The sequence below is a fragment of the Leptosomus discolor genome, chromosome 3 (assembly GCF_034619465.1).
Source record: "Leptosomus discolor isolate bLepDis1 chromosome 3, bLepDis1.hap2, whole genome shotgun sequence".
Classification (NCBI taxonomy): Eukaryota; Metazoa; Chordata; class Aves; order Leptosomiformes; family Leptosomidae; genus Leptosomus; species Leptosomus discolor.
The window spans coordinates 52,425,915-52,439,599 of record NC_141393.1 but is presented as its reverse complement, the minus strand read 5'-3'; the positions used below and the strand labels follow the sequence as shown (position 1 = coordinate 52,439,599).

At 42.4% G+C, this 13,685-nt stretch overlaps 1 protein-coding gene across 1 annotated transcript; it reads left to right on the top strand.

Moving 5' to 3' along the window:
• Nucleotides 1-64: 64 nt before the first annotated feature.
• On the top strand, nucleotides 65-7,599 carry PRDX1 (peroxiredoxin 1). Its single transcript, XM_086463078.1, has 6 exons — nucleotides 65-120; nucleotides 3,141-3,257; nucleotides 4,270-4,423; nucleotides 4,710-4,832; nucleotides 5,698-5,828; nucleotides 7,491-7,599. Exons 2-6 carry the CDS (start codon nucleotides 3,152-3,154, stop codon nucleotides 7,574-7,576), a joined length of 600 nt encoding a protein of 199 aa, XP_086319204.1. The 5' UTR covers nucleotides 65-120; nucleotides 3,141-3,151; the 3' UTR covers nucleotides 7,577-7,599.
• Nucleotides 7,600-13,685: the final 6,086 nt, after the last annotated feature.

Sequence of the window (13,685 nt, the reverse complement as noted above, 5' to 3'; positions counted from 1 at the left end):
CCCCCCTTTCCGTGGCGCCACTCCCGTCTCCTCGCGAGATCGGGGCGGCTATAAAGGGGGCGGTGCGGCGGGGGCTGCCGCAGTTCGGCGCTTCCTGGTGGTGCGGGTTGGGATCTTTGCGTGAGTGCGGGGAAGGGGTGGCGGGGGGGCTGCGCACTTCCCGCGGGGCGGTGTCTCGGCTGCCGTTCATTTGGGGGTTCACACGGTGCGGTTTTTCCTTCTTTTGGGATTTTTTTTTTTTTTTTTCGTGTGTGTGTGTCTTCGTTCCCGCCCCCCCCCCTCCCCTCCGCGGGGATGGGGTCTTGAGCCAAGCGCGCAGGGCAAGCTCTCGCTCGCCGCATCCCGCCCCCTAAAGGCCGCCTGGCGGGGGCTGCTGCTTTCCTCCCTCCTTTAGTTCTCCCCTTTGTTCTAAGGGGGGAGAGGCGGCAGGTAACCCTCCGCTCCGCGTCGGCCTCTGCTGTCGTCGTCGTCCCCCCGCCGCGCTGCCCGGGGAGGGGCCGCGGGCTGATCCCGGGGGGCCGGGCCGCAGTGCGTCTACCGGAACCGGAGCGGCCTCGCAGCGCGGCCCCCCGGCCTGCTGGGCCGGAGGCTTGGCTCGCTCCGCGGCGGGCGCGTCGGCGTCCCGCCTCTGGGTCTCCAGAAGAACAAAAGCTCTGGGTTTAACGTGGTGGGGGCGTGCGTCGGGGCAGGTGTCTTTTGTCGCGGAGCAGCGCGGTGGCCTCCGGCGTGGGCGAGTGCTTTGGTCTCGCCTCAGAGCCCCTTCGGCAAGAGGCGCGCCGTGGTCTGCGTGTAGCCGGCTGCGGTGCGCTCGAACCGAGGAGATCGCTCTTTTCTGACCGCAGCGCGGTAGCTTGACCGCATTTTTGTGGTAACCTGAAGGTAGGGAAGTGGAAGGCTGACGGGGTGTTTCGAAGCGGCCATTCGCTTTCGTTCAAGGTATCTTAAAGGTGCGAATCGGTAGCTCAGAGTGTAGGCCTGCCTTATTGTAACTGTAGCTTGAAGATAATTGAGGCCGTGTGCGGCTATGGACCAACAGAAAGATACTCTGACCTGATTGAAGCATACTGGATTTACAGTGTCCATTCACCTTTCCTCTAGAATGAAAGGAAATAGCATTGGATCTGTGGTCTGTTCCTCTGTGGGTTAGGAAATGCTGTGGCTAAAAATCCAAGCAGAACATGTGAGAACACATGTTAACTCTGCATGGAAAAGCAGAAATGTTGGCAGGTCTCCGAGGAAAGCAGATGGCTCTCTTGTGGTACGAGGCAACTGAAATCTCCTGCCAATATTAAAGAGGTTCATGTTACCTAAAAATGGGGCAATAACTTCTAGTTTAGAAACAGGGAGTATCAAAGAGTAATCTGACTGCTTTTATTTGACATTGAGTGTGTGGTAAAATACTCGAGGGGGTTGCTGATGGAACAAGTATAGGAAGACCGGCACAGTACTGAACAAAAGTACGACCTTGAGGTTGAGTACTGGAAAAGAATATAATTCAGTGACAAAATGTGGGAGTCATGTGCCTCAGACAACAGTTCTTGCTTATAAGATAAAACTCAGTCGTTGGAGGCATCTCACATACTGTATAATGACTGTCCCTCTTACAGCACTGCAGTTTCAGAATTGCACCTGCTTTCATGGCTATGTGTGGTGCTTGGCAGAGGGATTGTTGATGTCTTCCTGCTAGACTGCTTCAGTAGAATCCTGTGAATACTCTGTAGTTCTGGTCACTTTCATTTGTAAGACTTACTCCCAGTCTGCTGCAGTTGAAAACTAAACCTTTGAACAAACATGGAGATAAAGAGCTTTGTTGCAAAAGGCAGTTAGAAACGTGGAACATGTTGGCACTTCTCAAAATGAAAATGGAGAGGTAGATGATTACTGTCTATATGTTGTCAGTTGTTGCAAGAGAAACTTTAGAAGGTAAAACCATTACTAAAAAGACTATAAACTTGGATTGAAAGCTGAATGCTTATGACTTACAGGCTAGTTCTTTGGGAAGGAAGTGGCTGTCAAGGGGGAAGGAGCCAAGAAATGAGGTGCTCTCAACCTTTTTTAGAATAGACTCAGCGCCTTGCGGGCAGGGCTTGGAAGAGTACTCTAGTCTTGGATTTCTTCAGCAACATGAGACTCGTGCTAACCTTTCAGAGGGTTCTTATCTCCAAGGCAGCTAGCCCTTGTAGCAGTGTATGGAGTGACTGAAGTGAAATCACTTTTAAGAAGACTTTGTGAGTTGAAGAAACAAGGCTCATAATGCTACCTGTTTGAAAGATTATGCTCTGGTAGTAACTGGAATTCTAAAGGATATACTGCATTCCCAGACAGAGGAAAAATACTGAACAGAGTGTATTACAAATTACTAGCTTTCAGGGCAGGCAGAAGAGTTCTCTTGTCCTTATGGACCCTTTTACTCATTTTCAGTAGGCTTGCGGGGGTGGGGTGAGAACAACCTGGCTGTACGGATTTAAGACTTGGTGAAATGGTTGATTGTTATCATAGAATGTCATTCCCATGTATACCATGAGTTTTTCCAGTTGCAGATAAACCAGGGTTTAGTTGAAAGGCTAAAGTATAGTTATGCAGAGCACTGTTCTTGGGGTACTAACAAAAGTTCGTTCTTTCTGGAATCAACAGGAAGATGAAGTTTGAGGTCTTAAATTCCCTTGTAAAGTTGAACAAGGGTCTCCTCATAAAAAGCTCTAAAAACCATACTAACTTACCCACCAAGTAGAATGGGAAGACTTACTGAGTACTGCTAGAACTCTAGGCTAGCCCTTTCCCAGACTCTTGAGTTATTACTGGTCAAAGATGACCATTACTGTATCATTAGGAGGCTAATGAGCCACATAGGTCTTGAAGTGCTAGTAATCTATGTAGTGGCTTGGTCTGCACATCTAGGCTGTGATTATGGAACTGCATCTTACTGTGCTGTTTTAGGAAAAAATGTTAGTGTTTTGACTGGAATACCCAGGTGACAAAACTGAAACTAATTTCACTCTTAAGCCCTGTGTTGCAAGACCAAGTGCTGATAAGCTGTCTTTGGTGTTCAATCTAATTTGATTATATGCTTTGAATAAATGCTTAACTTCAGGTGCAAATGTACTATTATCTAAACTGTATTTTTATCAACTCCTGTCTAGATTAAATCAAGATGTCTTCAGGAAACGCTTTCATTGGAAAACCAGCCCCTGACTTTACTGCCACGGCTGTAATGCCAGATGGACAATTCAAAGACATCAAACTGTCTGACTATATAGGTAAGCTTAGGTGCTTCTCTAATTACACAGCTATAACTGGTGATATGCAGGAGTGGAAGGCATCTAAGGATACATCTTGATTTGGTTTTGAAGTTGTTGTGACCATTTGGCAGTAGATTGAAGTACACAGCTTGTGCAGTGGTTCTCAGTGATGGCTGGAGTATGCTTGGGAAGTTGTAAGCAGCATGGCTGAATGTTCCAGCTATGATAATTGCTAACTAGCATAGAACTCTTCTAAACTGTATTCTTGGATCAGACTTACTTGTCCTGTCTGTCATACTAGGAGACTGATGTAACATCTCCATACTATGTGGAACAGCAAAATTGTCTCTTGTCGGCTTTCTGTCAATGGAAAGTAGATTCTTTTCTCTAACCAGTGGAGTTCCTTTCTCTATAGTACTAGCAAAATGTTTGCTGTACCAAAAAAACCTTGCTAAAATAAAAGGGAAAGGCTGAAGTATTCAAGTACTAGTGTGGATGGCTTTAGAAAGACATTGCTAATAAAGCTGTGGCCCTCAGGCTGCATGAGGGTGGTGAGTAGGTATAGACTAGTCGCCCTCTCAATTAAAAGTATCTCCTTGGCTTGTAGCCTTTCAGACCTGTGGCATTTCTGCACTCTGTTGGTAGTGATCCATAGGGTCATCCTGTGTAAGTACTTGGTGTACTCTGGGCAGGCCTGTAGGTGTAGACCCAGGAGATGGGCATTCCCTGTCACATTTGACAGTCTGGTTTTGGAGACTCCAGTTGGGTAGGATTCTGTGTTACCAGCTCTAGAGTGGCCTTGGGCATTATGAACAATATTTGGCTGAAGTGTAAATTTTCTAGGTGCTTTATGGGCTTGCTGCCTGTATTAGCAAGTCTTAAAATAGAGGCATCTGTAGTTTGCCATTTAATCTTTAAAGGTAGCATTGTGTCAAGCCCTTTCTCCTCTATCAGTATTTGAGTGGTTGATATTGAATATGACAACTTTTGTAAAGGTAGGAGAGATTAACTGGTTATACTGCTTTTCCAGGAAAATATGTTGTGTTCTTCTTCTACCCCCTGGACTTCACTTTTGTCTGTCCAACTGAAATTATTGCATACAGTGACAGAGCTGATGAATTCAAGAAAATTAATTGTGAAGTAATTGGAGCTTCTGTTGACTCTCACTTTTGTCACCTTGCCTGGTAAGGATCAGCCATTTAACCTAATAGAATGATCTGCCTGGTCTCAGTTCTTGCAGGAACTGAATCCTGAGTGTAGTCAAACTTGCTTACTGAAGTATCAAGTAAAGGCACCTGGGAAGTATTGGTAGTGCCAGGTGCTTCTGAACAGAACTGAGCATACCTTTGAGTTCTTCTGTTGCCTCATGGCAGACCGAGTATGATATTGCAGAAAGTATCAGCTTCTGTTGTACCTTATTCTTTATTCTGAACTGTCCATATTTTTAACATTTAAACTTCCTTCTTTTAGGATCAACACTCCTAAGAAACAAGGTGGTTTGGGTACTATGAAAATCCCATTGATTTCTGACACAAAACGTGCCATTGCCAAAGAATATGGAGTGCTTAAAGAGGATGAAGGTATTGCATACAGGTAATATGCAAGAAGGTAAACTTGCTGTTAAAAGTCTTGTGTTGCAATATGTGGAGCATGTCAGATGAACGCAGACCGTGCATGTACCTGAACACCTGCAGCAAGCTGAAGCTGTTGGCTGCTCTAGCTGTAAATTGCTCCAAGCTGTCAAACACTCCTACAAGGGGAGATGCTGCTTGGTTCTCTGTAGTGTTTAGACTTTTCATGGTTTTGGTAAGCTAGATAAATGGCTGCTGCCTCCCTTAGGTTACCTATGTGCACCGTGCAGGAGTCTCATGCAGGTGAGCTTCTGCAAACATCAGTAATGTAAGACCTATGTAGTCATGAGAGTGATTACAAGTGTTTAATCTAGTGATAGAGGTACAGAATGATTAAAACTCAAGCCTTACCTTATAGCCAGCTGTTCAGCTAAAGTTGCCAAGGGAGCTGAACTTCTGCTAACTCTTAACGTGGCTTTGAAGGACTAACTGGTGAGCCATTGCTCAACTGGGTTTTTTGAGAATGGTGTGTGTAGGTTTTTCTTTGAATGTAAGACTGCTTCTTCAGTTCACTCGTTCCTTGGGTTTCTTTTAAATTTAGTTTTTTCCACAAGTATCTTCCTTAAATAGGACTGTTGCTTTCCTCTGTTAGTGTTTTGACTTGGCTCCTGGCCCTTCTAGTTCCTGTTGAATGTTAGGCTTTCAACTGCTAATGTTTCGGTGCTATCCGTACACTAAAAGTATTAGTTTTTAGGAAGCAGTCTGTAATACTAGATGATGGAACTTACTGCCATGATAGAATACTGAACTTGAGTTTTTGAAACTTGCTTCAGTCTAATCAGTCTTTAAAAAGCAGTGTTCAACTTAAAGGTTGTTTGTTTTTTTAGGGGTCTGTTCATAATTGATGAGAAGGGGATCTTGAGGCAGATAACAATCAATGATCTTCCTGTTGGCCGTTCTGTTGATGAAACCCTCAGACTTGTCCAGGCTTTCCAGTTTACAGATAAACATGGAGAAGGTAAGAGTTCTTACTCTTTCTAATCTTAAGTGTTTTTTCTAGAGAACAGTATTAACTAGGCAGGTTAAGTTGAGGTTTACTGAAAGTAAAGTACGTGTATGGATCTGCACACAGCAAGTAATTGTGCCTCTGGAAATGCAACTGGTTCTGTAAAGTGACTTGTTGCAGGACACTAGTGCTGTTTATCTTATTCCACTTAATTGTCCATTGAGCACTTGCTAGTGTTGAAATACCACTTCATACAATTTGGTGCTGGATGTCTTGTCGAGCACATAGCAGTTGTCTCTCTTTCAATTAGACACAGAAAATACTTGAGACAGAAATGAAGGACATGTAATAACTTAGCATGCAAGGGTGGGCATAGTTTAGATTCTGCTCTCGGATTTGGTAGATTGAGACCATCAGTACTAATGCAATGTTTTACGCAGTCTGTTAAGACAAGGCATTTAAATTGCCAGAAAATCTGCTGACCTTTTGTGTAGCAAGGCCAAATGGAGTGAGGGGAAAAGGGATGAGAATAAGGTGCTTGAGGCTGGTAGCTTTTCTGCAGGAATTAAAAAAAAAAAAAGGCAGACAAAAGGTTTGAACCAGGTTATGGAAACTCAGAATTGCTATGTGTAGGTGTTAGTAGTCTTCAGCTGTCATTAACTAATGACATGTGTGCTGCTGGTCATACTTAACTTGCTTCAGAACTGGTAAATCAAGGGCAGATTTAATTAAAACAAGCTGCTATTGTGGCTGTGCTATAGCCTGAAGAGAGTCAAGAGTTTCTGAACTTCTATGCCATCCTCTGTCAGCTGAGGCAACATCCCTAATGTTTTATGACGGAGCAGTCACATGTCATGGAAATGAAGCCTTCTAGGGTTTACTATGCCCTGGAATAGTCAAAAGCTGGCAAAAGCTTTTCCTCAAGAACTAGTACTGCAGTCTTGCCTAAAGCAGGATAGACTGGAATAAAGTGTGTAGCAACACTCAGAAGCTGAGAATACTATAGCTAAAATTGCCAGTCTTGTGTGGAGCAAGTATCAAGCCTTGCATGGCTGTATACAAGAAAGACTGTGTCCAAAAAAATGCTACTCAGGAGTCACTGCAATTCTGAAGTTGTGCAGCCTCTGCATCTTGGTGGCCTTTTGATAGGCATATAGGGGAACTGGAGACAGTTTAATTCTTCTTCCACATCCCAGTTAAACTGGAGAATGGGACTAGGGTTGATCAAAGGGAAGGAGAATATAGACTTGACTGGATCCAAGGGGAGAAGTGTGCTGTAATAGTTGTAAAGCATTTCTGCCACAGGCTGCTGGAGTTGGTGTTACCTTACTGTCAAGCTTCTATGGAAGCTTTTAAGCAGGGTAGGGAGGGGTGCATATGTAAAGGGCCCACTGTTCAATGGGCAAACACCTGGTTCCTTGGGTGCTACTACCTAGTGAACAATGGAAATGGGTAAAGTAGTGTTTATATATAAACACACTATATGTAACATAAAATTACTTTTATTTATATGCTCTATATTCTATATAGAATAAAATATGCCACACTGAATAATGCACCTTCTGTATGTTGCAAAGATGTACTGATGTTTTGAGTTGCTAGTTTGCTTTAATGTTGTGTAAACCATGTTCAGCAGGAGCAGCTGGTAAGACTTAAACATTCTTACTGTTTCAGTGTGCCCAGCTGGCTGGAAGCCTGGCAGTGACACAATCAAGCCTGATGTTCAGAAGAGTAAAGAGTATTTCTCCAAGCAGAAATAAACTTTCAGTCTGAGTGGAAACTAGTATGCCTTACGTAAAGAGCAAGCATCAGTTACTGAACTTTGACTAAGTCATTGCATCTGAGTCAAGGGATCATGCTGTAGGTATAAACAGTAACTTTTTTACTTGAAGGAAAGTTTGTCCTGTTGACAGTACCTTCATAGAAAACCTTAATGATCAATATCTGTACATCAAGCCCTATTGACTTTAGTGACAATGCAGTGTATGTGGTTAGCCACGTGTTGCATATAGAGCAGTGGTTTCCTTTTGTAACTCTATTAAACTTGTGGAAAGAGCATACTGTCTACTGTTCTTATGTATAGTCATCAGGAAGCCTGCGAGCAATGCAGGCTGCACCTCTGAAAGCTCTGTCCACAGACAGCTGAATTCCTAAAGGCCTCTTACAGCTCCATTAGAATGGAGATACTAACACTTAGTATTCTTTATACTCTTCATGACTGCTACTCTGTGGATGAACGTGGTTTGATATGTCAGACTTAATCAATACTACAGTGCCCAGACCATGAAGTATATATGTGACTGACGGAGGCTGGGCCTGTTTTCATGCACTATGTCAGCTTACTTCTGCATCCAGTTTGGTCAAAACCATGACTGTTTATGCTAAATTTCTGGGAATCCAACATTCAGTTTGAAAGACTGAACTCTCAAAGGCCAAGACCTTGCATCTAACTTCAGCTCCTCAAGTAGTAAACAAGTTCTGTCTTGCTTAAAGTGAGCAATAACAAAGTTGAGGCCCAGGGCTACTTACATGAGTCAGAAGTGAAAGTTGCATGCCTTGAGTAATAAACCTACACAGTTAGAAAGAACAGACTTACTGCTGAAGCCTTACTACCAAATATTGCAATAAATACTGAAGTAGCTAATCCCCTGGGTCTTGCTAAAATGACACAAATCTTCCTAAAGATATGTGAAAGTATGGATCATTTTTGCTTAGTATTTAAAATCCAAATTATTACTCTCCTCAAGGTAACAAATGAGGCCAACATCCTAGGATGGCATTGAGAAGTAACTAGCATATATATATTACAGGATATGGCTCAAGGCAAGTGAATGAATCCTAATTGGTATAGCTGAGCACAAAGTTATCTTTGTCTATCAAACTTCCTTTCCTAGCAAATGAAAAAGGAGTAAAGTCAGGGCTAATCTAATGTAGAACTTGCCTTAGTTGTATCTAGCTATATTAGCCTTGGAATGATGCAAAATTGATTAGAGCAGTTCTTTGGAGGGTACAGTTTTAGTGTGGTCTAGTCCTGTGGAATGGGGATCTTCACCCTGATCATATGACTGGAGTGACTTCTGACAATTTTACCCGTTTTGACAGGGTCACTAAATCACATAATGTTCCACAAAGTCCTACTAACTCCTGATAGTGTGGTAGATAAGCCTGTTCCATGCCCAGAGGAGGGCCTGTATGTAAGTGACCAAGTTCAGCCCCTCGCCATGATAGAAACGATCTTTCTCAAATCCTTCAAGTGTTCACTGTTCAGATGTAACAAATGAATCTAAAAGGAACAGGCTCACTGGCTGCTCTCTGACTACCCCTTCCAAGCGGGTACACAGGCCTGCCCTCATGGTCCAATATCTGCCCTCCCTCCCGAAAGGAGCCCTCGAGCCCGCCCCGGGCCCCTGGAGGAGGAAGATGGCCTGGCGGCGGAGCCCCCGGCTGCGCACGGCAGTTCCGCCGGCTGGGCGGCAGCCCTGGCCCCTCCGCCCGCGGGCAGGCCTCGGCCTCGCCCCCGCCCCGCCGGGGCTGCCGCCCGCGCTTTTCCAACGGCCGCCGCTGCTCCCGCCCCCGTCGGCGCGCGTCGAGGCCGGGGATTAGCTGCGAGGAGGGGCGCGCGGGCGGTGCCCCGCCCCCCGGCGGGAACCGGCGGCCTCTGGCGGCTGCCGGGGGGGCGGCTCGGAGGTGCCTTTGGGAGGTCTGGGCGTAGGGACGTCCCCTAAAAATACCGGTTGGCTCCGTTTATTTAACCCGCCCCTGTGATGTAGCGTGTGTGTTTGATGCGTTATTTCCTTTGCGTACCGGCCGTGCGGAGACTCGCGTTCGGGCGGGAAGGGTTCATTGGCTGCTGGCGTTCAGGCACGGCTCTGTTCCCTTCTGCTGGGGCACCTGATGCCGCCCAATAACGTGGTTTTAATACCCCCGACTTCTAACGGTCCCAGCAGTTGTAGTTGTGTTCATCTGTTCGTTTTCCTGTCTGAAAAGTGGTTGATCCTGAGAGCTACTTCAGCAGCTATTAACTTGGGAAAAAATTCTGTGACCAAGAAAAACATTTCAGCTGTGATTGGTCTGGGTTGTCCCCTTGGAGCTGGTACGCTGAGACACTGCTGACAGTAGGTGGGCACTGGTGAATGATGACAATGTGGAGATCCAAAACAGCTAAGAAACAAAATACCTGTGGGCTAGGAACTGTGTTATACGTTTGCACCAAATGGTTGACTGTGGGAATTAATGCAATTAGACAATTTTTTATTATTCTTCGGCATTTGCGGGAATGTTTGCCATGCTTTCATTTTAATGTTTCCAAGCATATAACACACAAAACCTTCAAATCAAGAAGAGTCTGGGTTTGTTTCTTTGCTTAAACTCAGTATTGATTCCGATGCAGCTTGGAATTTCCATTAAGTGTTCTGGGGCTTTCACCTCACTCCTAGTATTCTGACATCTTAGATTGGTGTAACTTTTATGACATTCAAATAACTATAATCCTCATTTATTGAGAAACATTTTTTTCCTGTACCAAGGTGCATGTTGCATTTTTATTACAGTTATCAACTGGCTTTGCTTTCACAATCAACAGGTGCTGTGTTTCCCAGTGAAGTAAAAACACATCAGCAGTTCTTAGTTTTGGTGACAAGACTGATAGCTATTGTGGTATTGTCTACTGCTTAGTGGGATTTTCCCTGAAGATGTATACAGCAGCTGCTATTTAGAAAGGACAGAATCTTGAATGTGGTGGAGTGGGTTTTTTGTTTCGGTTTCTTTTTTTTTTTTATGTGCGAGTGATTGCACTTTTTTTTTTTTCCTAGTTGTGTGCTTATTATAAAAATAACCTCGTATTAACTAATTTATTTAGAATACCTTACTTGGAATAGTCAGACGAAGGGAAACTGAAATACATCTTACTGGGTCTCTTTCCTATTTCTCTTTGTAGCTGATTGCTGTGATTACTGGGGTTTATATAACCAGCTTGCTGCTTTGCAAAAGAACATTTTACAAGAATATGAAGTTTCAGTTTTAAGATAATCCCTGAAAAATTATTTGGATCAGTTTGAAACCCTGTATGTATCTTTTACAGATTTTTACAGAAATTTGTGATACTGCATTCCTCTCAAAAGCAAAGTGCCAATGGAAACAAATGTACTAGCAGTCATTTACTACTTTCATGATAATGAAATTGTCTCTATTTTAATATATTTTTTTTTTTTGAGGGCTGAACCACGCAGCACCGAGTGGTCAAACTGGTAAGCAGCTATAGTAGATGTAATTATATAAATATATATGGGATTTTATCTGTTTGGTGAGATCTGTAGAACTGTTAAAACTGTGTGTATTTAAATATTATTTCAAAGTTGTATGCAACAGTAGCTAACAATAGGAGACTCTTGTGGGTCTTTGAACTTTAACAGCTGTGGTGAAGTAGCCCTGACATCACCTCTTAGGTGATGTGATCTTGCCCTCAAAATGCAAAGGTCCTGTTCACTGCAGTGTTATGGACAATGGCTTCAGGTCCTGGTTTGTCTGATCTTATTGAAAACTGAGTAAAAGTGGAAGGAAATGAATCTTCTACGCATTGTGTTCTTCATATATTATCTAAAATGAAGAATCTTTACTCCCTTATTTTTGTGATATCTGTAATTAAGAATAGCGTTTGTATAAGGGCAACAGGATTTTTTCGGTCTGTATAATACAAAACAGTGCATCAGGCTTAAATTCTGTACATTATTGTTATCATAGAATACATAGAACATGACTTCTGATATTCAACATAGAACCTAACCTTTACTAGATTTTGTACATCTTTTATGAGTATGTTATTTCAAAATTAGCAATTGCATATTTATTTTTAGATGTTTATAAGAAAAAAATTGCTTAGTAATGTTTAAAGAATTAGCACTTTGTTACAAAATGAGTTTCTCATTGGTTTTGAAAATACTCTAAAAAGTGACTAAATTAAAAAAGTACTATTTTCTTAAGTGCTCCAGCCTTTTTATCAGGCCTTTGATGAATAGGTTGTTGGATTGTCCAACAAATCAATACAGTCCAAAGAACAAAAGCAAGTAGTTTACATCTCCCAGGTATTGCAAAATGATGCACTTTGGTTAGAAAAGCATGTTTACAAAAGCCCCATGACTGTGCTTTTCAGTAATGTTGTACATTGAAGTAACAATCATATGAAGATTATGTTAAAATAATGGGGTTCATCATATTAATAGATTGAAAAATATTATATATATCCTCTGAAATTTTCAGTGGGTCTGATGTTCAGTATTAAATGACAGTCTTATGTAAGTCTTCTGAAGTATCTTGATAGACAGATAAAGCATAAAGCACTTAAAACAGAAACGTCGTGGTTGTACTTTGCAAAGGGTGAAGTGAGGTAAGTGCAGGGGAGTGGTGTGAAGCCACAGGGTAGTTAGTTCTGTCCTCCACATACTAGTAGGAATGCAGCACACTTGAACATTGATTCAAAAAGTGTGTTAAAGCTGTCACTGTCTTTTTTTTGGTACAAACTAATGGTACATACAAAAAGAATGCTGAACTAGGAAATCAAAGAAATAGCAGGTATCTTTTTAATCATGACTATATGAGCCTCTATTTTTAATACTAGAAGGGAGAACACAGATGAATTTGCCTTTATTGTACAGTCAGAACTGATCTTACTTTGGCTGTCCACACATCTGTGTTCATATCAAGCCACCAGTCAGTGTCTTCAGCTGTAACACTGGTAGAATTTAAGCACTTCACAGAATATAGGAGTGTGATATTACAGAATGGCTTTACAGGCCAGAGCCTGCGCAAAGCAAACGACTCTGCAGAATCAACTAATCTGTGTTGCACAGATACGTGGCTGCAGGAGAACAAGTTGCCACCATGCTGTGAATTGTTTGTGGTGTTCCTGAACAGGAGACGTGCCTGTGGTAAGCTCTTCTCACCACACCTAGTGATGATAGGTTTGCCCTTTAATGTGAAACTTGGCTCTTTCACTTGAAACTTAGAATCATTGTACATATTATGGGACACATGTCTGAATTTGGAATGTTTCTGTGCAAGATACCATTTTGTTGTCCCAAATCTGGGTTCTTCACCCAGTGTGCAAAGATCAAATCAACACACAGAGTTACTTGTCTTTATTTCTACTCTGCAGAGCAGGGCGCCGGGCGTCTAATACCAGCCAGCACACTGATTACATCATGTGTTCCTTTTTTTATAGTAGCAAAATGCTTAAACTTCCCTATCCACCTCTCACCCAACTTCATCATACATATGCATTTTACTCTATGTCTAAAATATTTGGGGGAGGTTTCCTAATTAGCATGCTCATTATTCACAAGTGGGTGTATATTTTAGTATTATAATTACCTAAGGTTACTAGAGGAGACACTCTTATCTTGACTTTATTCCATAAAGTCACGCATCTAAGTCGGCAACCATAAGACTGCAAAGCAGAAATGTACAGCTTGCTTATCTCGAGCCTCCCTGGGCTGCCTCTGCTTGAGATCAGGTACATTCCAAGGTTTTGGCTACTCTTTCATCAATTACATAAGCCTGCATAATTGCTCAGCTTGGAATCTTTTAACACTGTTCTCTTGATGTTAATTTGCCCACAGATATATGAAAAAAAATGCAGTTATTAAAAATAAAATTGCTCACTGAATTATGTACAAACAAAAATAACACAAAATGAGAATATTATATTGAGAATGAGAATAATGAGAATACATATATATGAGATGTAATATTAATGAGTGATAGTTACATAACTTTTCAGGAAGTAGCCATTTCAAATACTTTTATACATGTATAATCTTTTATACATGTATAATCACATTTGCAAATTGTGGTATATTATTGGAGAGATTTTAA

What these genes read in the sequence shown, in the direction of transcription:
- PRDX1 (XM_086463078.1), top strand. Translation starts at nt 3,152, where the DNA reads ATGTCTTCAGGAAACGCTTTCATTGGAAAACCAGCCCCTGACTTTACT. An exon ending in CAAACTGTCTGACTATATAG is followed by an intron (nt 3,258 to 4,269) that starts GTAAGCTTAGGT and finishes CTGCTTTTCCAG; the next exon opens with GAAAATATGTTGTGTTCTTC. An exon ending in GATGAAGGTATTGCATACAG is followed by an intron (nt 4,833 to 5,697) that starts GTAATATGCAAG and finishes TTGTTTTTTTAG; the next exon opens with GGGTCTGTTCATAATTGATG.